General features: G+C 40.9%; 2 protein-coding genes across 4 annotated transcripts in view; one reads left to right on the top strand and one right to left on the bottom strand.

Annotated features, from left to right (window-relative positions):
• Positions 1-4: 4 nt before the first annotated feature.
• On the top strand, positions 5-16,832 carry TMA16 (translation machinery associated 16 homolog). 3 transcript variants are annotated; one of them, XM_024569061.4, is made up of 7 exons: positions 5-153; positions 4,935-5,047; positions 9,423-9,460; positions 10,627-10,711; positions 11,879-12,027; positions 13,362-13,404; positions 15,355-16,832. In XM_024569061.4, the coding sequence occupies exons 1-7, from the start codon at positions 151-153 to the stop codon at positions 15,533-15,535; spliced, it is 612 nt and encodes a 203-aa protein (XP_024424829.2). In that variant the 5' UTR covers positions 5-150; the 3' UTR covers positions 15,536-16,832. The 3 variants fall into 3 exon arrangements, with proteins under 3 accessions (XP_024424829.2, XP_024424831.2, XP_024424830.2); XM_024569063.4 differs by lacking the exon at positions 5-153 and adding an exon at positions 8,984-9,081 and having other exon boundaries at positions 4,934-5,047; XM_024569062.3 differs by lacking the exon at positions 5-153 and adding an exon at positions 8,929-9,081 and having other exon boundaries at positions 4,934-5,047.
• Positions 16,833-20,624: 3,792 nt separating this feature from the next.
• Positions 20,625-25,687, bottom strand: part of MARCHF1 (membrane associated ring-CH-type finger 1) — a 538,948-nt gene continuing 533,885 nt past the window's right edge. The window contains 1 exon segment of the mRNA XM_071219163.1: positions 20,625-24,808. Within this exon segment, the coding sequence (XP_071075264.1) occupies positions 24,510-24,808 (299 nt within the window). The 3' untranslated portion in view covers positions 20,625-24,509.

Below are 25,687 nucleotides of genomic sequence, written 5' to 3'. Positions count from 1 at the left end.
CTCGCCCCACCTTTTCCGGTCGGGTCCGCCCAGGTTTCTGCGATCCCACGTGTTTGGCCTGGAGTCCTACTGTCAGCAGCTGGTGCTGCTCTAGGTGAAGTTTCCCAGGTGCGGAGTGCCCTGGCCCTCCGGGGCCGCGAGGACATCACCATGGTGGGCCCCCTCCTCCTCCTTTGAACTTGTTTGGTTCCCGAGAAGGCTCCCGATGGGGGAGGAAGGGTGCGGTTTGGGGAAGCCGGGAGGAAGGAGGATGCGAAGCGATTGCACTGGGTGGTACGCAGGGATTGCGGTGTGCAGGGCGAGGCAACCTGGACAAGGGTCCGGGCCCCGCTTCCGGACCTTAACGCTCTGCTTCTGAGCCCCCGCTGCTCGCAGGGCGCCTTGCTGTTTCTCGCCTGGCGCTTAACTTCCCGGTCTTTGCCCCCTCGTGGGGGAAATCCGCACCGGTACATTTTCTCGCTATTCGGCAAAATTCGTAAACACGCTGCTTCCTTACCCCCGTGCCCCTCTCTTCCCGCTTTAGACTGCTCGGTCGCCGCTTCCTTGGCGTCCATTCACCGCTCTCTAGTGAGCCACTGACCCCGTAGACTTGCCTTCACGCCCCCCATTGCTGCTAAGGCTCTGAAACTTACGTTGTTTTTATTAAAAACTGAGACGTGAGTGCTTATATAATACACTTAAGTATAAAGATTAGCAGTATAAGGAACGCTTGTTTATCCATTATCCAGTTTAGGAAATAAATCAACGTAGCTTTTGAAAGCCTCTTTGTTCCCCATCATGACACTATGACCATCACGAACCCCTCGGAGGTAAACGGGATCCGAATAATGTATTTATAATTACCTCGCTTTTCTTTATGGTTGCTACTTAAATTTGCATTGCAGAACTATTTGTTGTTTCTCACTTTTTTTCACCTATTATGTTTTTGAGAGTAATTCTTGAATAGGAACATGTTTTTATAAATACTGCTTTTTCAACTAGTTTTTAATAAGAACATCATAACAAGTAGGATGGCTACAATGTCTTTTTTCCTCTTTCTCTGGTCCTTTTTTTTCTACTTGTGTGGCTATTTTTGCCTTTCATGTCTATCTAGCTTTTTTCTTTAGATTATATACATACACATTTGTGTAAATTCAGTTTTTGTTTTTCACTATACTTGTCCTATTTCCAACCCCTTATAATTTTTGAATAGCCTTTCCTCTTCAGAGTGGAACATAAAAACAATAATAATGTGATGGTGTGTGATTCAGGGGTTGGTTGACATTGCACTGCAGACCTTGACTATCAGAACTTCACATTTTTCAGACTGTATGGTAAGAGTGTATTGCCTTGTAAGAGTCAAAAGAGTGGCATATAAATCTTTTATCACTGGCACATTTCTGTCCTTTCATTTTACTGGTATATTTCCCATGTCTCTGCTATGTCCTCTCTTGAATCTGAACTCAGCTTGGAACTGGGGGGGTTTCCATCTAGACTTTTACATTAGTTACTCTAAACTTCTTTCAGTACAGTTCCCAGTGTGGGCTATGGCATACCAAGGACAGAGCTTGGCACCTCTATCTTTACTAAATTTTGGTCTTGGTGAAATTACTTGATCCCTCTTTGTTGTCCTGCCTGTTCACTTGGGGTAACCATCATGCCTATCTCAGAGGATTACTGTGAAAATTCAATGCAAGCCAATTATCCCTGTATCCATTATTTAGTAAATGTTACTTGTGTTAATTAACTTTAGTGATAGTCATCAGTAGTGACATTACAGCTTGTAGTTGTCTATTTTTGTTCCTTGTTCATTTATTTTTGTTTATTGTGAGTCTTTCCTAGACCTTCACAAGTGCATGTCTTTTCCTTCTATCAAAATTTAACTTGAAGAATCTTTTCAAATTAATTCATCCCACCCAGTGCTTTTTATTCTGCATTTAGAACAGGTTTTAGTGCTTTTAAGTTTGGTGTGTACTAGGCTACTTAAGAGTTAAGATATTTAGTTTGAATAGACTGTTTAGTAGATTAACATTTTATTGGTAGGGTTTTACTTTAGTTTCCCTTGTTAAAGCACTTTGTTGGAGTTTTTTATCGTGATATTCTGAAAAATAGGAAAATGTTCTGAAATTTAGTGTTTTGTACATATTTCTGTGCCTTATTTTATATACATATATATATATATTCTGCCTTGAGGTAACCTTTTTATGAATAAGTTATTATAAGGAATTATAAACTACAGTTGGGTCAGAATACAAGTTCAATTTCTTCGTATCTTCTTTGTACTAAGTCTCAGAGGTTCTTTGAGATCTTCTGAAACTATGAGGACATTTCATAGTCTACAGGTATCAAAGTACTTCTTGTTCTAAAGAAAGTTTTAAATCTTTAAAGGAATTTTTTTATATACCTGAACAGTGTTATATATCTCTAACTTCAGTTAAGTTTTAGCAGCTTCAGAGAGCTTTTTTTCTCTTGAGGTTTTTGTGACTTGTTTTATTTGTTAGGATATGAAACAAAGCTATCTTTTCAAAGAGTACACCTTGGCTTTAGTTGTTTTGTTTTGTTTTTTGGTCTTGCATTAGTCTATCTCTTTTTGTGTAACAAAACTATCCCACCATTTAGTGGCTTAAAACAATAGCATTTATTATTGCACAGTTTCTGTGGGTCAAGGATCAGGCATGGTTTACCAGGCGTTTGCCTCTAGGTTTCTTACAAGGTTGCAATGAAGGTACAATCTGAGGCTGCGATTTAGCCCCAAGGCGCAGCTCGGGGGTGCGGGGGGGGGGGGGGGGGGGGATCCACTTCCCAGCTCACTCATATTCTTGGCACATTCAGCACCTCCTGGGCTTTTGGACTGAGGGCCCAGTTCTTCACTGGCCATTTGCTGGAAGCCCCCAGGTAGTTGTTCTATAGGCCACTCTATAGGGCGGTTCACTACATGACAGCTGGTTGCCACCAGAGCAAGTCAAGAGACAGTAGCCAAGACAGAAGCCAGAGTCCTTTCAAAACCTAACCTCAGGATTGAAATTGTGTTGCTTTTGCCAAATGCTGTTTAATGAAAGTGAGTCACTAGGTCTACACTCAAGAGCGGGGATTAGACATGGGCATGAATATCAGGAGGTGGGGTACCTTGGGGGCCATCTTAGAGGCAGCTTACCAAGAGTTCTGAAATTTTTACTTGATTCGTGTTTGCTAGGTAAACTTCATGCACTAAATATTCTTCTCACACCTTGCTCTTCCCCACCCCTCGACTCTACGTGAGCCAAGAGACACACAGACGAATGCACGTACTGTTTTATGATGGTTTTTACTCTGAATTCCCTTGTACCTGTAACCAACTTACAGTGGCATCTGGGTTTCAGACTCGGAGCTACCTTCTCTGGCCAGGTTTATCCATAAGTGAGCAGAAAATCTTTGTGGAATATTTATTTGTTGAAGGCATGAATACATGTGTGAGAGTAAGGATTTGGTGGCCATTTTAATTAATTTTACAAAGGAATTGACTTTGAGCTGTGTCTTATCAAAGACAAGCAAAGAAAAGGATTTTGCGGGCAGAGGTAAATACCACAGTCTCAAGAAGTTACGAAACAGCAAGGTGTATTCCGGAAATGGTGAACAGTTCAGTAAGGATGGAAAGACAGATTTTGAAGGAAGAGGTAATACGGGAGAAGTGGATTGAGGGTGGGTCGTTTTCCATGTCAAGGACATGGACCTGGCTCTGAGCTAGTAGAGTGGGTGTCATGGAAAAAACAAGCTCTGTGACCTCTGTGAAGAAAGGACCAGCAGGGCCACCCAAAGGCCACCCTAGTCATGAAAGGTCATGAGGCTGAATTAAGGAAATGATAATATTTTGAAGAGAAGATTCTACAAACACTTGACCTTTCTGAGTATTAGGTATGTTAGAGACTGCTAGCTGTCCCCTAATAGACTCTTTTTCTTCTATAGTAATTTGTTTATTTCCCTCATACGACTCTGATTAAATTTTGGTCAGCAGAAGACTCTGCAACTTCCCACATCTTGCTCTTACAGGAAAGGCGTATATACACTTTTTGACGTTCTTTTCTACTTCTCACTGGCTGGAGTTTAGACTTGGCATCAAGCCGTCTTGACTTATATGTGTATAAGGAGGCTATAGCCGAAAGCTAGTAGATGACAAGGTGGAAGGAGCCCGGGTTTCTGAAGGCTTTATGGAGCAGAGCCTGCAGCTCCTACTTTTCCTGTGAGAGAACTAAATTTTGTCTGGGTTAAGCTATTAAAATTTGGGTTTTTTATTATAGGAAGCCAGACCTAATTTCTAAATAATAATAGGTGTGATAAGATACAGAGTTATGTAGGATTTGAGACTTACTGAAATGTGTAGGTTAGAGAACTGAGCAAATTATGACTTAGTTAACTGGTGTAAGGCTTGAATGGGAAAATCATTTGTTTCCTTTTGGGTGTGCTAATTTTGAGATGGCTTCTATTATTTCCTCTGTTCCTATTTTCCTATGAGCCCAACTTTGATTTTGCTGAATTCACTGCCCACTCTGTTCCATGCACAACTTCCCCAATCAAGCTCCCATTATACCCTCTGTTCTTTCTGCCCCCCCTCCCTTAACTTTCTCACCTGTAACACAAATTTGCAATTGTAAGTCCCCTCACTATCTGCATTCTCTGTACCTACTTGGAAGATGGAACAGTTGAAGAACTGCTTTCTCAACCCTTTCTGTTCCTTCCTTTATTTTTTTTACCTCATGGAGAATATTTCTGAATATGTCATCTCTTTTATGACCATGGAAACAAAGACTGTTTGAATTATTTAACAGGTCTGTCTTATCTCCTGATTCCTGGTGTAGTGTTTCTGGCTCAAAGTATTTCTTTTATGTTTACCGTTTCTAACATGTGTTTGTGAAGAAAAGTTTTTGACAGAAATCACAAATATCTGACTTACATATGTCATATGTTTTCCTACATTTTAGCCCAAAGCACTAAAGGGAAAAAGTGTAGGACGGGAAAAAAAAGTTGTCCATCCATATAGTAGAAAAGCAGCTCAAATTACGAGGGAGGCCCACAAACAAGAAAAAAAGGAAAAGTAAGTGTCTTTTCATTAATTGTATTATGTGTTGGTGAAAAGCCCATTTATACATTTCTCCTCCTACAGCATTCCGCTTCTTCCTTCAGTAAATACGTGAAGTATGTTCTGTGCACTGAAGGTAAGACAGTAAACTGGAATTCAGCTCTTCTAGAACTTACCTAAAACAGACACATCAATTTAAACAGGCTGTGATGAGTGCAGAGAAGAAAAACTGAAAAGATAATGAGATGGAGAGTGAGGACGTGAATGTGAAGAGGCAAGACTCCGTGGGGACCCCTTGAGATACTGCCACCGTTCGTTACTGTCTGCCTACCGAAGACATTGGTTTTCTAAGAAGCAGAGGTAGCCAGGCAGCTCGGAGTGTCTGGCCCCTATACCTTTCCACGCAACCCAGGCTTCTTTGTACCAGTTCCTCAGGTTTCTTTTTAGGGAGGAAGGGGGGGGGGGCAGGGATCTGGGAGGATATCTGTTAGGGAGCAGTGCCTGTGACCAGTGGGAGAGCCTTCAAAGCCAGACCTGCTGGGTTGAGCAGACGGACTCTTATTGATGGCCTCTGATTACTTAAAGATGCTGCAGGAGCGGCTGGCAGCAGCGTAAGAGTTCAAACAAGTTCTTCATGTTCTGTGTGGGAATGCTCTGACTTAGCACTATATGGAATACTGCTTCTGTTCACATTACAAGAAACTAGTATGGTTTGAAGACTAGCACATTTCAAGCAAAATTCAATTTATAGGCAGCAAATGGCTATGTCATGATTTTAGCTTTATTTTAGGATCTCTTAGTATCACGCAACAAATGGCTATGTCATGAATTTCGAGTTATTTTAGGGTCTCAGCGTTTTGTTGCTATGTACTGTCATATCTTGTCCTACAGGGTATGTAGTAAGGAGTTCTCAGTACCGAATGAACATGACTTAGTATGAAAAATTGACAAAGGGAAGTGAGGCTTAATTGGTAAGAATCTAGGAAACAACTACTTTTGAGAATTAATCTCATATTTCTTACTTTTCTTTATCCCAGCTCATACCTCTCTAGTTTAGGCCCTTGTTGAATTCATTCAACTTGACTTCTAACTAGAGTCTTCCCTCCAGGCTTTTTTGAAAAGAATGAATTCTCCCCAAAGCCATTCTCTACCTTGTTATGAAGTATTCTTTTTTTTTTTTTTTTAAATTAACTTAGAGGTTAAATAACATACAATAAAATAGATATGTTTTAAGTGCATAGATTTGGGGTTTTGACAGTACCCTGGTGTAACGCCCGTGATTAGTACATGGTGCACTTTTCATCCTCCCAAAACATTCCCTGCGCATCTTCCCAGGCAACCTGCCCCCTCCACCCCCAGCTCTTTATTTTGTTAGAGGAGACTTGTCTTTCCTAATGTTTCATATAAATGAAATCATATCGTATGTAATATTTTGTGCCAGCTTTTTCCACTTAGCATAATGTTTGTGGAATTTATCCGTGTTGTTTCACATATTAGTTGTCTTTCTCTTTTATTACCAAATAGTATTCCATTGTATGACTATGCAATTTGTTTATTCCCAAGTTGATGGTCATTTGGATTGTTTTGAGTTTTTGGCTATTATCAAGGTCTGCAAACTAAGGGCCTAGCCCTCATTTTTATTTTAAAAAAAAATAAGTTTTATTGGGAGGTAGTTATGCCCATTCCTTTTGTATTGTCTGTGGCTGCTTTCAGGCTACAATGGCAGAGATGAGTCGTTGCCATGGAGACTGGCCACATTGCCCACAATGCCTAACATCTTACTACCTGGGCATTTGAGGAAAAAATTTGCCAGCCCCTACTATTATAAATAAAGCTGTCATGAGCATTCATGCATAATATTTGTGTGGACATATATTTTCATTTTTATTTTTGTTCCTAGAACTGGAATCTCTGGGTCATATGGTAGATCTATGTTTAAGAATGAAGAAATTCAGTTTATAAAAATTGTTGGTCATATGATAGAGGTAATGCTTAAGTATGGAAGAAATTGCCTTATCCAAAATGATTGTACCATTTTAGATTTTAGCCACCAGTGCATGTGTTACATTTGCTCCATGTCCTCTCAAGCACGTTGTATTATTGTGTTTGTCAACCAAACAAAAATGGAGGTTCGGCTCCCTGTCACCACAAAAGCCAAATTTATGTGGCAGATGCTGGTGCATAAGGAAAGAGGTTTTATTCAGGTGCAGCAGGATCTGGGAGAATGGTTGATGTCTATCACCAAGCCCATCTCCTTCGCAAGACCAAGATAAAGCCAGTGTCCAGAGTTCCTGCTCCATGTGGAGCAGCAGGCACTGCTAAGTGGTCATAGTTCCCATGCAGGTAGCTTTGTTTGTTTCTGGCTGCTGATCATTTCAAGCTCCCTCCTGGAACCTGCATGTGGAGCCCACATGGCCATGGGCCTTGCAGCTGCTAGGACCACCAGATCATGTGCTCCTGAGAGAGAGTGCACGGACGCACTGGTGAGTGTATCACCAGGTGGGCAAGAGAGAGGGAGAGGCTCCCTCCTCAAGGCCATGGACCACATGGCCATAGAGAGGACAGGCAAGTGCACTGTGCGAGTGTAGGTCACAAGCAGGAGTGCTTTGTTCCCCTGGGACTATATTAGCCTGGGCTTGGGATGGAGTAGGTGCTTTCTCAAAATGACCAGTCACCTTCCCAAACCTTTGCACAATTTGGGTGGGTTCACCTCCCGACCAATCCCTTTTTCCCCCACACTAGACTAACAGGCCTCTTTGGTCCAGCACCTACCCCTGCTCCATTTTGACTTCTATGGCACATGTACCTGCCTTCCCCTGGTCCCATTCTCAATCTGGTACTGAAGGGGAGGGGCTTTTTTTCTATACAATGATCTTGCTAGCTTTTGAAATGCTCAGTGGGAGAACCACCACCACCCCCGTGCCTCTCACTTGGCTGATGCGGGAGACTCCCCTGTACTCTGACTGACTTGTGATGATAACATTATCAATTTTTTAAAAGATTTATTTTTATTTATTTTTAGAGAGAGGGGAAGAGAAGGAGAAAGAGGGAGAGAAACATGTGTGAGGTTGATCAGTTGCCTCTCACAACCCCCCAACTGGGAACCTGGTCCACAACCCAGGCATGTGCCCTGACCAGGAATTGAATTTGCAACCTTCCAGTTCTCAGACCAGCACTCAATCCACTGATTCACACCAGCTTGGGCATCATTTTTTTTTTTTTTTAATCTAGCCAGTATAGTAGTATTTCAGTATGGTTTTAATTTGTACACTTAATACTCTTGATAGCTAACCATGTTAAGTATCTTTTTGTCTGTTTATTGGTCATTTGTGTGCCTTTGATTTGATGGAAAAAATCTGTTAAAATCTCTTGTGCTTTTATGTATTGGGTTTTTTGTCTCATTAGGTAGGAAGAACTGTTTGTATATTTTGAATACAAATCCTTTTCTAAAATTATTTGTATTGGAATACTTTCATTCTGTGGTTAAAGAAATCTTTATTCTCCAGTTTTCTCATTGTTTAAAGTAGGAGGGTAAATCTGGTCTGCTTTTGGGGGGCAGGGACAGTATATCCCTAGGGAGTGGCAGATAGTGCGGCAAACACCAGCTACCCAAAGGTCTTTTCTCAGTGAATTAGATTCAGAATATCAGCACAAGGAGGCATATATTTTCTAGACTGTTTTCTGAGAATAGATGAGTTCTTTTTCTTTGTTATAATTCTTTTTTTAAAGATTTTATTTATTTTTATAGAGAGGGGAAAGGAAGGAGAAAGAGAGGGAGAGAAACATCAATGTGTGGTTGCCTCTCATGCACCCCCCAACTGGGGACCTGGCCAGCAACCCAGGCTTGTGCCCTGCCTGGGAATCTGAACCTGAACTGGCGAACCTTTGGTTCACAGGTCGACATTCAAACCACTGAGCCGCACCAGCCAGGGCCGTTGTGATTCTTTTCAGATTTATGAAGAGTGAATATGCTGTTTTGTTCTCGTTGGAGTTTAAAAGACAACAGTAATGTCTTTTGGTCTTGGTGGCAGCACTCAGTCTTCTGGAAGGTATTCATTACTCTTTTGTGCCCAGTATTCTGCATGTTACAAAACCCACCTGAACATTCACAATCCAGTCAAGCTCCCATTTGTGTTTTTAAAACTGATTGTTCTATAGGTGTCCTTGAGTCATTGAAGAGCTAAGAAAAGTTTTCTCATAACATTTTGTTCCAGGGATTTAAAAAAGAAGCATAATGTTCAGTCTTTCTATATCAGTTAAATTAATTTCACATTTATGAAAGAATGATCTTTGAATTAAGGTTCTTTAGGCAGTGTTTCTTTTTGTCTTTTTGACAGATTTTTAAAACATGCTATGGAAATTGTCTAACACATGCATCTTTTCTTCCAAGGTTGAAGAATGAAAAAGCATTGCGTCTCAATCTTATTGGTAAGTGGCTAGAGTAAAGTGAAGTTCTGCCCTATACTTATTTTTCGTTTGGCTTTCCTAGTGAAATATATTTCTAAGTGAATTTTCTTTACCAGACTTGATTAAAATAAAACAAAATAAAATCAATCATTAAACCCTTAGAATAGTGTTGTCAATGTCTGTGTCAGTTTTTCAGGAATTGTTTGGTTTGTAATCACCTACCTAACTACCTAGCTACCTATCTACGTATCTGTCTCTGCCTGCCTGTCTGTCTGTCTGCTATATATCTATCTAAGTGTCTTTTTATAGCTGAAGTTTAATATTAACTCCCTAACCATGAGAATCATGGCTTAAGTATTTTGGGAGTGGCAGTTCATGTGGAATGTTCCAGAATACTCGGTGTGTATCTCCCTGTCACAGTCTCTGGGAGGGGGGGCAGGGAGGTTAAACTCACTGTTAGAAATTTTTACTGAGAAGCCCGAAACTTCAAAATAGTGAATATTGGGCTTCATTACTAAAATTAAAGGTATTTGAATCTTTATCTAATACTTCATCAGGTAATGGAGTAGTATTTCGAAGTGGGTTATCAGTATCTGGGGTGGGGCCATTTCTTCATCCCTATTTTGAGAAATCTCACTGTAAGTGACCCTGATGGTCCGATTTACCCGTAAGAATGAGCATCTTGTATGCTTAATGTGTTTACTAACTTTGAGGCCCTGAACAGTTCACTTAACCTTTCTCATGTGAAAGTGGGAATGATAGCCGTACTCAACCACAGGATTATGGAGCTCTTGACTCAGTGCTTGCTGCTCATTCAATGCTTGGCAAGTACCATTTCCATCATTAATCTAATGTTTGCATTTCATTGTTTTAGACAGGTTCTATCCTTTGCTTTTTAAATACTTAAAACTTCATGTTCTGTTATTTTTAAAAATTTTTTTGCATGTCTATTGGGTAAGAATGATATACAGAAAAGCATTCAGTTCACTCCTGTCTCTTCCCAAAATTAAAATGTGATGATTTAAGTTCTTAAAGACTGGTTTAATTAGTTTTGAGCCCACGCAAGGCTTATATTTAGCATTGAAATAAATTTTGATACTGTTATGAACACATTGATGTTGAAAATTATAATGAATACCTCTTTGCTTAAATGATAACTGTGATGTTTATCTTGGTACTTGTTACAGGTGAAAAACTGCAGTGGTTTCAAAATCATCTTGATCCCAAAAAAGGAGGATATTCAAAGAAAGACGCTTGTGAATTAATTGAAAGGTAAACACTGGGCATTTTATGAGCAAAGGGTCAGAGAAAGGAATTTTTCAATTTGGTTCTGCAAGAGACAGTTCTCCTCTTGATTTACAGAAGAGCAAATGGGCCTAGTCCTCAGAAAGACTTTGGATTTATGCCCCAGCCTCTTCACTTCGGCAGGTTGTAATCTCTCTGTACCTCAGAGTGGGAGTTAATCCCTTGGACCAGTAAAGGCTTCCTGGGGAGATACCGTCTAAAGTGACACCTGAAGGGCAGGGCGAGCAGGGTGAGCTGAGTCGTTTGAAGAGCCTCTGGGCAGAGACCCGGAGGATCTAAAAGGCCCCCCGAGGTGGGAGTGCTGCACACAGCGATCAGCCAGACATCTGATATGACCGAAACAACAGGTTCAAGGAGGGAATTGTGACAGGTATGGTAGGTGACGGTCAGCTCAAGAGAGACCTCAGCTATCATTTTAAGAATTTGGACCTGACCAAAGGACATTCAGAGCCATGGGAGGCTTATACAGCACTCACCTGAGAGGATCATTATTTAACCTTTAGAAAAGTCACAGTCGTGAGAGTGAGGATAACGGCCTGACAGGACATGCATGCGTTGGGCCAGGAGACCTTGAGAGGCTGATGAAACGCTCCAGGCAGTAGATGGTGGTAGCCTCTGCCTGGTTGGTCAGTAGCAATGTGGTGAAGATAAGTGAAGGATTCTGGAGATAAGAAGGTAGAAGTCTCCATCTTTGGTGAGAACTTAGATGTGTCATAATAGGGAGGGGGAGGCGTGAAGGAGAGCCTCCTTCAGTTGGGCAGCGGGATGAATGGTCGTGCTGCTTCCTGAGAGAGGAGAAGAGGTGGAGCAGGTTTGGTGGGGATGGGTGGGGGTGGGGTGGGGACTAGCACAGTTCTGATGTGTGAAGCCTGTGTGGGACTCCCAGGTGGAGGTGCCAGGAGTGGCTGAATGCGCATCTGCAATTTAACAGGTACTTCAATAGCAGGCAGTGATTGGGTTGCTAAAATTTTGAGAATGGTCAAGTTATCCAGGGAAGTTGTGAGGTCTGAGGACTGGAACTCAGAGGAATATAAACATTTAAAGGACTGGTGAAGGCTGGGGGTTAGGTTTTAAGTGAAATAACATAAGCCAAATACACAGAGTTGGTCACTCAGATCCTTTCTTATTTTTCAGGTACTTAAATCGATTCAGCAGTGAGCTGGAGCAGATTGAGTTACAAAACAGCATCAAAGACAGGCAGGGAAGGCGGCACTGCTCCCGGGAGACAGTCATCAGACAGACGATGGAGCGGGAGCGACAGCAGTACGAGGGATACGGCCTCGGTGTGTTCCCTGAGCTTTGCTTTTCTTTCTGAAGTGCACAGCCGTGTCAGACTTGTGGTTCGTTTCAAAGGCTTATTATTTCATTCAGTTTAGTTTGATTGCCTTCCTTTGATTTCCTTTCTTTTGTGAATGTACGGAATCAGTTTTTATTCATTCTTGTTCCCCCTACATTCCCCCAAACTGTCAGTTGTGATAGTGATACCATGTCTTTCTCCTGCGAGAGTAATGTTTTCCTCTCGCCTCTGGGGCATGCCTGTGTGTTTTGTTCCAGAGTTACTACGTGCCATCTCCAACCACATCTAAGTTTCTTTGGAAGGTGCTGTGCCCTTCTCGTCTTCGTCATTCTTACAGAACCAAGCTATCCTGTTGCAGTCACTCTTGACAAACTATACAAATCAAACATTCATGCTTGGCATTATGACACTCCTTACCATTCTGTAAGGCCAGTATGTTACTGGTTTACCAGCGCCAACTGAGAGAAAGCACGTCAAAGGAGAAGGTACTCAAGGCTTGCAAAGCCTGCAAACAGGTGACCACCCCAAGCCTACATACGGCCTACAAATGGTATTTGATTGGCTTATTAATTGTCAATATTTTAAAATCTGGTGATTTCATATGAAAAATGTAGATTTCTGGCTTGTCTTAAAAAATCAGATGGTCTGGCCACATTATCGGCTAGATGTACTGTGCTCCCCTTTTCATGTAAAGGAAGCCCTTTATGGCTTCTGTTTGGCTATCGGAAGTGCCAGCATCACGACTTGTGTGTTGGGGACATTATTCAGTAAAGTAAGGCTCACTAGAACACAGCCCTGCGATACCACAACAGTAGTTCAGACAACTGAGACCGCTACCAAGTGGCCAGCAGCAGGTCGGTCGATACACTGAGCACAGGGATGGGTCATGTTCCAGGCAGGATGGAGTGGGACACTGCGAGATTGCATCACGCTACTCGGAATGGTTTGCAAATTAAAACTTACGAATCATTTCTTTAACTCTCCATTTCATAATTTTGAACTGCAGTTAATCTCAGATGACTTAAACCTCAGAAAGCAAAATTGCAGATAAGGGGACTACTGTAGGTTTGTTTTCTTTTACAGATTCTGTGCTAGAACTTTTAATAGCATTCTGCTTAAATCACCTTCCTAAACTAAGCTCTTTATACTTGCAAGACTTACTTTAATATAGCATTATAACAATGCTTTGACGTTGTTTTACTTTAGATGTTCTTGCCATCAATTATTACTTGTTGCACCTGAGATAATAAAGGAGGAAACTGTAAAATGTTGTAATTTAGAAAACACTGCCTAATGGATATAAATTATTTTCTTTCCCAGAGATTCCAGATATTGTAAATGCAGGTAATCTGAAAACTTTTAGGTGAGTCTGTTACTTTTATTGTTCCTTGAAGCAGCGTGTAAAATACATGAGACATAAAATTTCTTCTCTTTTGAGTCTAGACATCAGAGTTGACAGAAAATCAGGTTTGTTTTTCTTTTACCTTTTCTCTTTAATCCAAGAAGAATTTTCCTAAGTTGTGTTTATATGAAACACCAGATATACACTGAAATGATAGTGACATGAGGCTTTTATTTCCTTTTCAAAATATTTTAAAATATTTTACTTTACTATTTTACTTTACTTTAACTACTTTACTATAGTAGTTAAAAAGAACCTGATCTCACTATTCCTCCCCCAAGGCTTATGTGTTAAAAAGAAGAAATAACAGCAACCAGGTTGATGGCTCAGAGTTAATCCCAGACTATTTTGCAGCCCTCTCCTTTGGAGAAGTTGGTTAATGGAAAGTGATACCGGGAGAAGGGCTATCACCCAGAACCAGGTGGTCTAGTGGTCTCTCTAATAGTACTCTTTTCTATTTTATTTTTTTAAATCCTCACAGGAGGTCATGATTATCAGTTTTAGAGAGGGGGGGAAAGAAGGGAGCGAGAAGGAGAGAAACATCAATTGGTTGCCTCGTAAGCGCCCCACCAGGGGACCAAACCTTCAACCTAGGTGTGTGCCTTTATCAGGAATCAGTCCACAACCTGTTGGTCTGCAGGGTGATGCTCCAACCAACTGATCTTCACTGGCCAGGGCTAATAGCACTCTTTTGACCAGAGAGACCACTGAGTAGGATTTCAGTTTTTTTCAAACATGGCTTTTTTGTTTTGTTATTTTTTTCCTAAGATTTTATTTATTTACTTTTAGAGAGAGTAGAAGGGAGGGAGAAAGAGACAGAGGGAAACATCAATGTGTGAGAGATACACCGATCGATCAGTTGCCCTGCCCCCTACTGGGGACCTGGCCCACATCCCAGGCGTGTGCCCCGATCTCTCTGTTCATACGCTGGGACTCAGTCCACTAGTTCACCAGCCAGGGTGGCTTTTTTGTTTTTTAAAAAATGATTTTCATTAAATATTTTTATCTTGACTAGACCACGTTGATGCATCTGAAGTGTTGTTAATTGAAATTAGATAAATTAAGTCTCATTCTTTGACACCTTTATGCTCATTTTATATTTTTATACTTATGAATTCATAGAAAAATACTTAGTATTTAATGCTTGTAAAATATTGATTCTAATAAAATTCACTGATCATATTTAAGAAGTAGTTTACTTTTTTGCTCATGTATATGTATTTATAATTTGGGTACATGGAGCTTAAGATTCTTTTTATACCTTAATTATTTTTTTTGCCTGAAACAGTAATTAATTAACTACATTTATGTGTGGTCTTTTTTTCTAAAATAACTATTACCTCTCCCAAAAAAAACCAGGAGAGAGAAAAGAATTCAGCATAGAGTGTTGATTAGTATTGCTGGAGTTTGGTTCTCAAAGCAGTCTTCACCTTGCTCTGAAAGCAAATTATCATAGGATAGTCACAGTAAACTCTGAGGTTGAAAAACTAAGTTTTCTACTATAACCATGCGAGTTGCTTAATTACTGAAACTTACCTGTGATTGACTACTGTGTCTAAAAGGAAAACTTTTCTGACTATGCATTTTGGAGATTTGCCGGGAATGGTGTAGTTCTCGCTGGTGGGATTCTCCACACCATAGAGTCTGCCCGACAAGCGCTCGGGTCAGGGAGGGTGAAAGAGTGGAGCAGAGCCTCCTTGTAACTTCTGTGTGACAGGTTCCTGTGTTGCTTTGGGAGTTTCGATGTGGGGATCCTCTCTAATGCATTTATATTGTTTCTTTGTAGTATATTTGAATCTGCTATACATTTTTTAAAAATTTTCTGCTACTTTTCAAAGTTTTGAATATTGACTTTTCCCTGTTTCCCCACTTCACACCCTGCCAACCCCATATACTCTTTCCTTTTTGTAGGGAATGGGATTTTGATCTGAAGAAATTGCCGAACATTAAAATGAGAAAAATGTGTGCTGATGATGCAGTTCCCAAGAAGCGCAAGAAGGAAACTAGTGCAGCTGTGGACGACGATTTAGGGGAATTGGAACTAAATGATGAACCAAGTGACTCAGATGAAGAAATGACTACGGTGGCCTAATTGTTCTTCACTTGAGTTGAAAATAAATAATCTGAGAGCCTCAAGTTACACTTGAATTGATTATGGCAAATAATTGTCTAGACGCAAGGATTTGCTCCTCAGCTTCTCTTACATGATGAGAATCCCACTTGCAGTTTAAAAACAATGTTATGATTTTTATCTAAAAATGAACTTTTTAAAAAATTTACATTAAATCGCTAAAATAGCCCTGGCTGGTGTGGCTCAGTGAATTGAGTGCCAGCCTGAGAACCAAAGGGTTACCGGTTCGATTCCCAGTTAGGGCACATGCCTGGGTTGCAGGCCAGGTCCCCAGTAGGAGTGTGTGCGAGAGGCAACCACACATGGATGTTTCTCTCCCTTTCTCCCTCCTTTCCCCTCTCTCTAAAAATAAATTAAAAAAATTATTTTTAAAAGATTTAAAAATAAGATTCTCTGAAAATGGGAAAATTAAAGTAAATCTAAAAAACATTAAAAAATAAATTGCTAAAATATAGTGAAATAAAATAGTGATATTTAAGATCTATTTTATCTAAATATTGGGCTGGAAAGAGCACTATAAATAAGGAGAAAAAGTGATTTAATCCTTTCCCCACGTCTGCCTAGGATCACGCAGTCTCACATTTCGGGTGTGGACAGCAACCTGTTTCTGAAAGGGCCTGTGGGCCCTCCATGAGCAGTGCTGACAGCAGAATTGCCTTTCAGTCTGACATTTCCCTAATCTTCCTCTTAAACACTAGACCTGTTTTTTTTCTTTATACAGTAGGGAAAGTTTGATGTGGAAATCATATATGGAGAGATTGTACATTATTCTATATTATATTTGAGTCGGTTAAGTGGTAAAAATAAAATGCAGGGACTGTTACTTGTTTTGTTGATCTCCCACACCTCATGGGCTTTTTGTGAAAGGGGTAGCTCTTTGTGTATTTTCTGCTTTCTCACTGTGAAAAATATTAGATTTTATTTGTGGAAACAGACCTAAAGAGTAAAGAATCAATTTTTTCAATGTGCCTTTTTTTTCTTCTTAGAGATAGGTTAAATGACAGCTGCAATGACTCAGTATTCCAGAAGGCATGAATATCATGGCTGTAGCGGAATGTTGTTCTTCATAGAACTTGTGTGCGGACATCCTTTAGTCTGTTTCTAAAGGATGTAATGCAAGTGTCTGAGTATTTTCACGAAAATCATAAAAAATGCTGTATGAGGTTAACTGGATATCATCTAAGTTTTGTTAATAATTTATTAAAAGTGTTAAGGCTTTTTTACTTTTGAAAGTTAAAAATAAAACTTATTTCCATAATTTCACCTCTTAAGGTTCTAATTGCTTCATTCACAGTGATGTAGCTGATGCTGGCTTCTGCCTGCTTGTGACAGTGTGGCTTTATGGTTACATAGGAAGGACTCAGTCTCTTTAGTCTCTGGAAAATTTCCTTTTTGTGTGTTCGTATTTAATCTCACACGGCTATAAAAACTGAGTCAAAAAATACAATAAAGAGAATAATAAATGTTTTATCTGGTCTATTTAAAAAGCCATACTGTTAGACGAATAACTTGTGAAGATAGCATATCACCCTTCCCCTCAAACATTTGTTCTCAGTTTTTCCTGTGCTATAAAAGTAAAAAATATATAACAAGTCACAGCGCTTGGAACCAGGACAGAAAAGCACTTGTTGAATGAATGACTTCACCAGCGAGGACCACATCGGTCGTGCCCCTCCCTGCAGGCCCCAGGCAGCCCTTAGTCAGTGACTAGAACTTGTTCTCCCTGCAGTCCTGACTTTGCTCCCTGACCTATGCTCCTTTAGGGCAGTCGTCTAGCTTCTGCAGTCCACGGCCAAGTCAGAGGAAGAGTCAGAGTAACTCACCTTGTTGGCACCTCTGTATAAGCAAGGGCTTGGCAAACTGTTTTTTGTTGTTTTTAAGAGCCAGGCAGTAAATATTTTAGGTGTTTCAGGGCAAATGCACTCTCTGTTGCATAATCTTGTTTGTGTGTGTGTTTTACCACCCTTGAAAAATAATGTAAAGACCATTCTTAGTTCAATGCCATTCACGCATAGGCTGCAGGCTGGATTTGGCCTGCTTGCAGTAGTTCACCAGCCTCTAGTCTAAATCAGAGAGCTGAACTCCCACGGCCGTAGGCCAATGATACGCTTCTAAGCTCAGAGCAACTAACTCTGACATCCATGGCCTCTTTTCCTAACGTCCTAGTCATTTCCTTGCCTGTAGAAAGACAACATAGGTGTCTTTTTAGGACTCTTTAGCCCCAGACAGAAGCTTTTTCGTACTCAAATCCCTTGTGCTTCAGGGGCAGGAGGTTGGATAGATACCCTCTTCGCTCTACTGCCACTTCCAAGTAATTTCTCCCTTAGTTCTTTGAAGTTCTGTTGTCTCCCTTTCCTCATTGTCTTACCTCCCAGAAGAACCTTCTGCTCATGGCTTGAAGACTTTAGCTTTTGGCTCAGTTTTCTTCTTTCCTATTTCAGTAATTTTAGTGATTCCATTAGCATTGTGGATAACAAATCTAACACCATGATCTTGAAGTTTCTCGGTCATTTTCTTTTTCCCATCAGAGCCTTCTCAGTACTCACAGCCACCCAGATCCTTGTCAGCACCTGAAATTTCTATGAACTTGACTATGAGTATTTCCTTTTCCATTCACTTTCTCCCCTCCCTCTCCCTGGCTGAAGTTCTGCACGTTAACCTCATTGTCTCATTACACATCACCTATTTCCTGTCTTCAGATTCTTTCTCGCTCAGAGTTCTAGCTGCTTCCTTAATACACCCTCACGTCCTCTGCCCCTGATTGCACAGTATTCCTCTTTAAAACCCAAACTAAGGCTCAATTATGGCTCCTTCACACCTGTTCCTCAGCAGCTCAGCCTTACTGGAGAATATCAGACCATTTTCCGATTCATGTTTATAAATCTCAAGTGGTTTTTCAATATTGCTTAGCAATTTTACTGGGTTTCACTAAGAAGCTCACTTTCTACATTTGAGATAATTTTTTACTATATACTTCTAGTTTGACTTTAATACTGCCTTCCTCAATGTTCAGCTGTTAATTTTCATATATATAATTGAGGAAATAGAAACTTACTGTCATTCAATTTAATAGATGCCATGGCTTTCTCCTTTCAAAGGCCAGCACTCCTTCCTGTGTTCTGGATCCCACTCCCTGTTGTCTTCTCTGGAACCTTGATTTCTCCCAAGATTTTCACCTGATTTTTCAAGCCAGAAAAATGCCTGTAAGTCAGGGGTGTCAAACTCATTTTCACCAGGGGCCACATCAGCCTTGGGATTGCCTTCAAAAGGCCGAATGTAATTTTAGGACTGTATAAATGCAACTACTCCTTAACTCTAGGGGCAAGGAGCTCGGCGCTGCCACCAGGTAGAAACAAGGTGCCGGGCTGGATAAAACAAGGTGGAGGGCCAGATTCGGCCGTGGGCCTTGTGTTTGCCACCTGGGCTGTAAGTCATCCTTGATTCTTCCCTTTCTCCCACCCCTGCCATTCCCCAGTCTAGTTTAATTAGTGGCTATTTCTGGTTCTGCTTCCTGAAAAGGAAGTCAGAGTCATCCATGCCAGGCCATCCCCACTCTCAGCCCTACCTGAGCCACCATGCCTGAGGCTGCACCACAACCAGTAGCCTCCTAACTGGCCTCCAAACCACTGCTCTTGCTCCACTGATTCCACCATCCAGACTTGCTCATTTGAAAGCTGCCCATTAAAATGTGCTACTCCTTTGTTCAATATTGTTACAATATCATTCCATCACATTTTTAATGGTATGTGTGCTTGAAGTGGTATAATTTTGTTTCTAACTACTTTTTAAAAAAACATTTTTATAGAGCAGTTGTAGGTTCACCTCAAAATCGAGAGAAAGGTGCCGGAGACCTCCCACATGCCCCCTGCCCTCACACGTGTGTAGCCTCTCCCATTACCCCCCCCCCCCCCACGGGAGTGGTAATTTGCTACACGTGATGAACCTGCAATGCCATCCATCGCAATCTGAATGAAATTCAGGTTCCATATCACAACCAGCGAGACCAGGAATGACTTGATTCCTGTTTCTTCAGCCTCAGCCTGTTTCCACCAGCCCTTGGCTTACTGTACCTCAGACACCCCGGCCTTCTGTCCATTCCTGAAATATCCACGCTGTGTCCTGCAGTGGGACAGCCCTCCTGGCGCCCTGATGGCCGTGGTGTATCCTCGTAGTTCCCTTGGGCCAGGTTGGGTCCCAGCTGCCCCGAGCTTTAGGAGAATGCCCTGTGATCTTCCTAGAACACCATCAGGAGCACTTGGGAGAACCTACCACAGGCCACTTCACATCTACCTCCCTATCTTCCAGGGAGGCCCTGTGGCACAGTTTGTCGTTGCCTCCTGGCTTCTGATGGAGATGAGTCCCCCCCCACCCCCTTGCCATCTCGTTAGGGAGCAGCTGCAGGCTGTGAACTGCTGAGCTGCACTTGGAATCAGCAACGGCTATTCCACATGCGTCTCAGCAACAGTGCCGCAGCCCTTGGCTTCTCTTAACCCGCCAGCTGGTCCTTTTGCTTTTTGTGTCTTTCCTTGGTGCAAGACTCATGGAGAACGGGCACCTTAGTTCATCTTTCTTTTGCTGTTCCCGAGTAATGAACTGTGACCCTACCAAGGGCTGGTGGTTCCTTTACTGGCCGAGTCTTGCCTGACGTTTCTCACCCAGGACTTCGGCACTCGCTGTTTTCTTCGCTGTTATATCTGAGTAGAAAAATGCTGTTATATTCCTTTGTATACCCAACCCCTACTCATGAGAAAACCCTTTCTCTATATTACATTGTTAAAGTTTTTGTAAACAGGGTTGGGAAGTCTGTATAGATTATTTCTGTTGGTTTTCTCTTGTTAATGCATCTGTGTATTCCTTCCTACAATGTCACGGGTTAGTCAGTGTGTGTTGGCCTTAAAATAATTATAAGTAGGTTCACACCCTGCTTAAAAACCCAGACTACTGTGAAACCTGAAGAACTCAAGCTTGTTTCAATGCTGCAGATACAAATCAGCAGAAATCCTGGTACGTCCATCAAAAACTACAGAAAACACAACAAAGGTATGAGTCACTTGTTTAATATACAAAGTCTTTCACAGATAATTATTTTCTTTTCCTTAATTTGCCTTAGTACACATTATTCACAAAACAGTAAATTGTTAATGCAAGAGAATCAGATAAAACCAAAAAAGTACAAATGCTCAATCTCAAAAATTGCACACAGTTAAAATAATTTTTTTTCTTGTTTGTTTTAATGCAAGATCCAATTTCAAAACGGGCTTTCTTCAGATGTGAGGAAACGCTGCAGCCCAAAAAATAACAGGACACCCTTTCAACTGTGTTGATATGTAAAATAGCACCTTTGGGCTGACTTAAGGAAAGAAAAAAGATTTTCATCTTTCTTAATTAAAGTGTAAGTCCTACACAATTATTATATAACAACTACAATAATGATAATCATAAGTTTTAAGAGCTCCACTTTGTCCCAAAGTTTCCATTGGCAAGGCAAGGACAGATAAGCTATGTCAGGCCGATGGAATAATCTCCCCCATCTCAACCCCATGCCAGGTACAATCATGATGTCATTGCTCTCTAATGAGCTAATTTTCCAACCCAAGAGTAACTGTTTGAGGGGCACCCAAGGACCTTTTGCAAAACAAATTAACAATGAGGCCATCTCTCTGGAACCATAATCACATGTAACAGCAGTGAGATTTAATCTCGGGGCATTTTGAAGGACTCTCAGTATATACTAATCTTCATTCAGTGTCTCCGTTGCTATATCTCAGGCTGATGGAATCATTTATTGTTTTGATTTTTTTTTCATTTTGGTTTTGTGTTTCTACTTAAGCTTCATGGCCTTTGGGGCTTCAACTTATTAAAAAAGATACTTGAATTTCAATCCTTTACAATTTAAACTTTCATCCTAGACCATAAAAGTGACAGTTCTTAAAAAAATTAACAGCATAAATGTTTATGATATATGGTATTGATAATACTACAGGTTCATCATTATAAAAAGCCGAAGTTTTTAACAGAACTGTAAGCCCATTCTTCGATTTCACTCCTTTGTCTCCATTCCATTTTTTTTTTTTTATGAGCAGGGAAACATGCTTGAAAAAAATCATCATTCTGGAGAGCAGCTTTTGTTTTTGAGGGGCATATCCAGTCCACAAGAGCCAGATCTTTCCACAGAAAGGGCCAATGTACCATTGCCACACAGAACATAGGACGAAAATAATCAGCATTAGGTTTTAAGTGCACATAGTTATTTAGATGGAACCATAAACAGCCATTGCAGAAAAACTTTTTAAAAGACTTACATTCAGGAGTTCACGGTTTAAAAAGGTCAGAAGAATAGCAGAATAAAATGTAGATTTTGACCTGCTAGAGAGCTATGTTATTTTCTCATTTAAAAAAAAAAAGTTAAAACCTGTACAAGTTAATTTTTTGAGAATTTAGGTGTGGTTTTAAAACACACTGTCATCTTTTAACATTCATACAATAATGCTTATCTTGACTTTCCATTTTCGAAATGTTTTCTTAGTGTTAAGGGTAGCCCTTCATACATACACGGCCTTATTTGCGCCAATCCTCTTCCCACTGTGAAATGAGCTATGCACCCACCTGTCTTGCTTAGGTTTGCACAGTATTTAAATGGTATTTTTGGTGGTGATAATCCTTTTCCTTCCAGAGCAAACAAGAGAAATGGTTTCTTTGTTGGCTGGTGACTAGATATCCCGCTCCCTCCCCGCCCCTGTAAACAGCATATTGCCATTGCTAAACCACAGGAAAAATGGATTAGTAAAAAGCTTAGAAAAATCAACAGTTACACTGACTCAAGGTTAATCTCGGGTGATGGGCCCCAGAGTTTAGTTTGTTTGTTTTATAATTTTTATTACACCCCTTATGTCCTTATTTGTACAGAACTTTTGGTCCAGTTTAGTTACCTCAACTTCGTTATCCATGTGCCTTTACTCCACATCCCTCCAAGAAGTTTTAAGAAAGATGAGTCATAAACTTTTTGTTCCCTGACCGAAAACAGTTTTCTCATGTATAGACATGAGTACACACACGTGCCGCACCCACAGGGTGGGCACTGTTTCCCTTTTCTTCATTTCTGGGAATCAGGACTATCTGGACTCAGGTCGGCCCTGATACGCATGTCACCTTCCTCACGACAAGGTTAGCGCCTCCCCGGCCCCTGTGGTGTCTGTGAAGAACGAGCCCACGGACAGTCACAAAGTGCATCGATGCGGTACCCGGACTTGTGCACAGCCACGCCCATGCTTTGGTTCTCATGGCCATCAAGGCTGCCTTCTCACAATAATAAATATGACAGCTAACAAAAATAAGTCACCTTTTTAAAATGTAGAACATCTCTTTGACAGGCCACTATATCTACAATCGTTAATCTAGCTCACTGCAGTATCATTCACGCTTCAGTTTTACATGAATATGCAAAGAACACCATAATCAACTGAACTGTCAAACCTAAACAACTCAATTTATTACTTATCACAGAATCTGTTGAATGCGTTTGCTTCCCAGCTGAGCAAGGGAAATGCTGTCGACTTTTACAAATAGAGTTTAAATGCTAAACTACTCATCTGTCAAGTTGACACCTTGTGTGGATTTTTTTAAAGCCTTCCACATTTGACAATAACAAAATAGGTAACCTTTATTTTCCCTATCATACGTGTTTGTCCGTAGCAAACACGTCACTTTCAGAACATTGCCACAGGCAGATTGCTGGATCTTTCTCTGCTTTTGTTCACTCTTCAACGACTTCACCTAACTTCAACCAGGCTGTCTAATTTGATTAATTTAGTGCTTTGTCAAATTATAACACTTGTGAGACTTTGAGTAAAAGGATGAATTAAGCTGCTGTTCTGAAATATTCAACTGTTCGATGACTCAGAGGCTCTGTCTTCAGTGCAGGGCTGTGCTAGCCCATATGCTGAATTCAAATTGAGATGTGCTGTAAGGGTCAAATGCAGCAAGATCGGATTTTGGAGACTTGGTTCATAAGAAAGGACATAAACTATCTCAATAATTTTTAATATTGATGACATGTTGAAATAACTTGAATAGATAGTGTTAAATAAAATATATTATTAAAATTAATTTTACCTTTTTATTTTAAAATTTTCTAAAGGAGCTATTAGGAAACTTAAAATTTACATATTTGGCCTGTGTTTGTAGTTTATGGTATATTTCTGTGAGACAACACTGTTTCAGAGGGGCCAGATAAAATATGGAACCTGATGGTTGATTTCAACTTCTATTAATTAACAGAGCCAATGAGGCCCCCAGAAATCTCTGAAAATCTTTCATTCATGATTTAAGTGAAATTCCAAGTAATAGTATCTTCAAATGTGTACTGCATCTTTTTTAAAATCATGCATCTCCCCAAACAATTGGACTGCACTGTCGCCATCAAAATCTATCATCTGTCAGAGTGTGACAATCACGCTGCACCCCCCGGGTGTGCTTCTGGGGGGCCTCAGGGATAATGTGGACAATTTCAAGCTTAAGCCGACCACGTTTGTTACTTCCAGCTGAGACAGTTAACATCAGGAGGCCTTAGAAGAAATACACATTGCCATTCAAGTCTGTACTCCGAGCCTTTCCCCTGCTGCTGGGAAGGCTCGTGTGTCCCGGTAGTCTGACGACGAACATTGCCTAAGTGTGCCTTGCTCTAGCGGTTTTTCATTGTTCTAGAAATTCCTCTTCAACCAACGTTTCACATTCACGTATCACACTTTAGACTCTGCTTTATGGGATCCTGGTCATCTGGTGTCTTTTCCTCCCTTTTGAGTGAAGTTAGGAAAACGGAGTCAGTAGGAGAAGAGGGAGAAGGGTGGAGAACGAGTCATTCAGGATCATTGCTGTCACTTGTAGTGGCTGAGGGCTGCAAATGTATTCATTCCGCGAAGGGACTCCCCCGGCACCGTCACACGGGGATGACTTCAGGGGGGCTGCCATCCGCCGAGGGCAGCGAGCTCGGACCCGTCTGCAACACAGGCACGACCACAGCATCCTTGAGGTCCGCGTTTACCGCACACGAGCAGCTCTTCTCCTGTTTTTTGGCAGTGTCCGGGCAATTCTGCACGAAGATCACTCGGTTGTAGGCCTTCAGCCTGCGCCACAGTTGGATGTAGGCCTTACACTGTACGTACATGAAGACGAGACCGCCTGTGAAGCCGATGGCCACCACAACCAGTTTCGTCCAAAACGGCCATTCAAGGACGCCTTCGAAATAAAAAGAGACAGACAGAATGTTATCACCGTTGTTGTCTACAGAGCTGGTGATTTTTTTTCTCTATGACTCCTTCAAAAGACCATGCCTGCCTGCTAAATTTTATAGGTAAGGAATATATTGCTATATAAAAGAAACAGGGATGTCCAACCTTTTGGCGTCTCTGGGCCACACTGGAAGAAGAAGAGTTGTCTTGGGCCACACATCGAATACATTGTGACAGGTAATCACAAAACAATCCCATGATGTTCTAAGTAAATTTACGACTTTGTGTTGGGCCACATTCATAGCCGTCCTGGGCCGCATGCGGTGCATGGGCTGCAGATTAGACACCCCGATTGTAAAATTTTGTGACTAAGAATTATAACCTGAATTGCTTAATTGCTTCCTAAAGGTTCTAAAGGTTTTGTTACCATTGTAAATGAAGAAAGTCTCTTACCTATCACTTTAATGATATCTCATATTTCTCCACCTAATATCAAGTACCTACTATGATTATTGGATACGACATAGAGTTTTTACACTTACTTTGACATTCCTTGTAGTTAAACCTTTAAGGAAGGATAGTGAACATATTGAGTAAAGGAATCAGCATTTAAAACCCTTTTAACAAGGTAAAGTAATAAGTGGATGTGTGAGATCGTCTTTATAAGTGCGCCCCTGCCTCATTCCCTTTGAAAAAAAACGAAAAAGAAAGAAACTACCCCATCTCACCAGAGGAAGCAAGCTCCTGGGTACAGACTCGCGTAAGATTCAGGGTTACAGTCATTTTAGTCAGAATTTAGTCAAATTGTATATTTTGTTACTGAAGCCACCACTTTTTTCCCAATAGAGCCAAAATAGTATCATCTAAACATATTATCAATGTAAAA

Source organism: Desmodus rotundus, chromosome 9, assembly GCF_022682495.2.
Source record: "Desmodus rotundus isolate HL8 chromosome 9, HLdesRot8A.1, whole genome shotgun sequence".
NCBI classification, from domain to species: Eukaryota; Metazoa; Chordata; class Mammalia; order Chiroptera; family Phyllostomidae; genus Desmodus; species Desmodus rotundus.
This window is presented reverse-complemented; position numbering and strand designations above follow the sequence as displayed.

Bases quoted from the DNA above. Each gene is read 5' to 3' on its own strand.
- TMA16 (XM_024569061.4), top strand. The intron at 9,461-10,626 runs GTAAGTGGCTAG...TACTTGTTACAG, and splicing joins ATTGCGTCTCAATCTTATTG to GTGAAAAACTGCAGTGGTTT. The intron at 13,405-15,354 runs GTGAGTCTGTTA...TCCTTTTTGTAG, and splicing joins GGTAATCTGAAAACTTTTAG to GGAATGGGATTTTGATCTGA.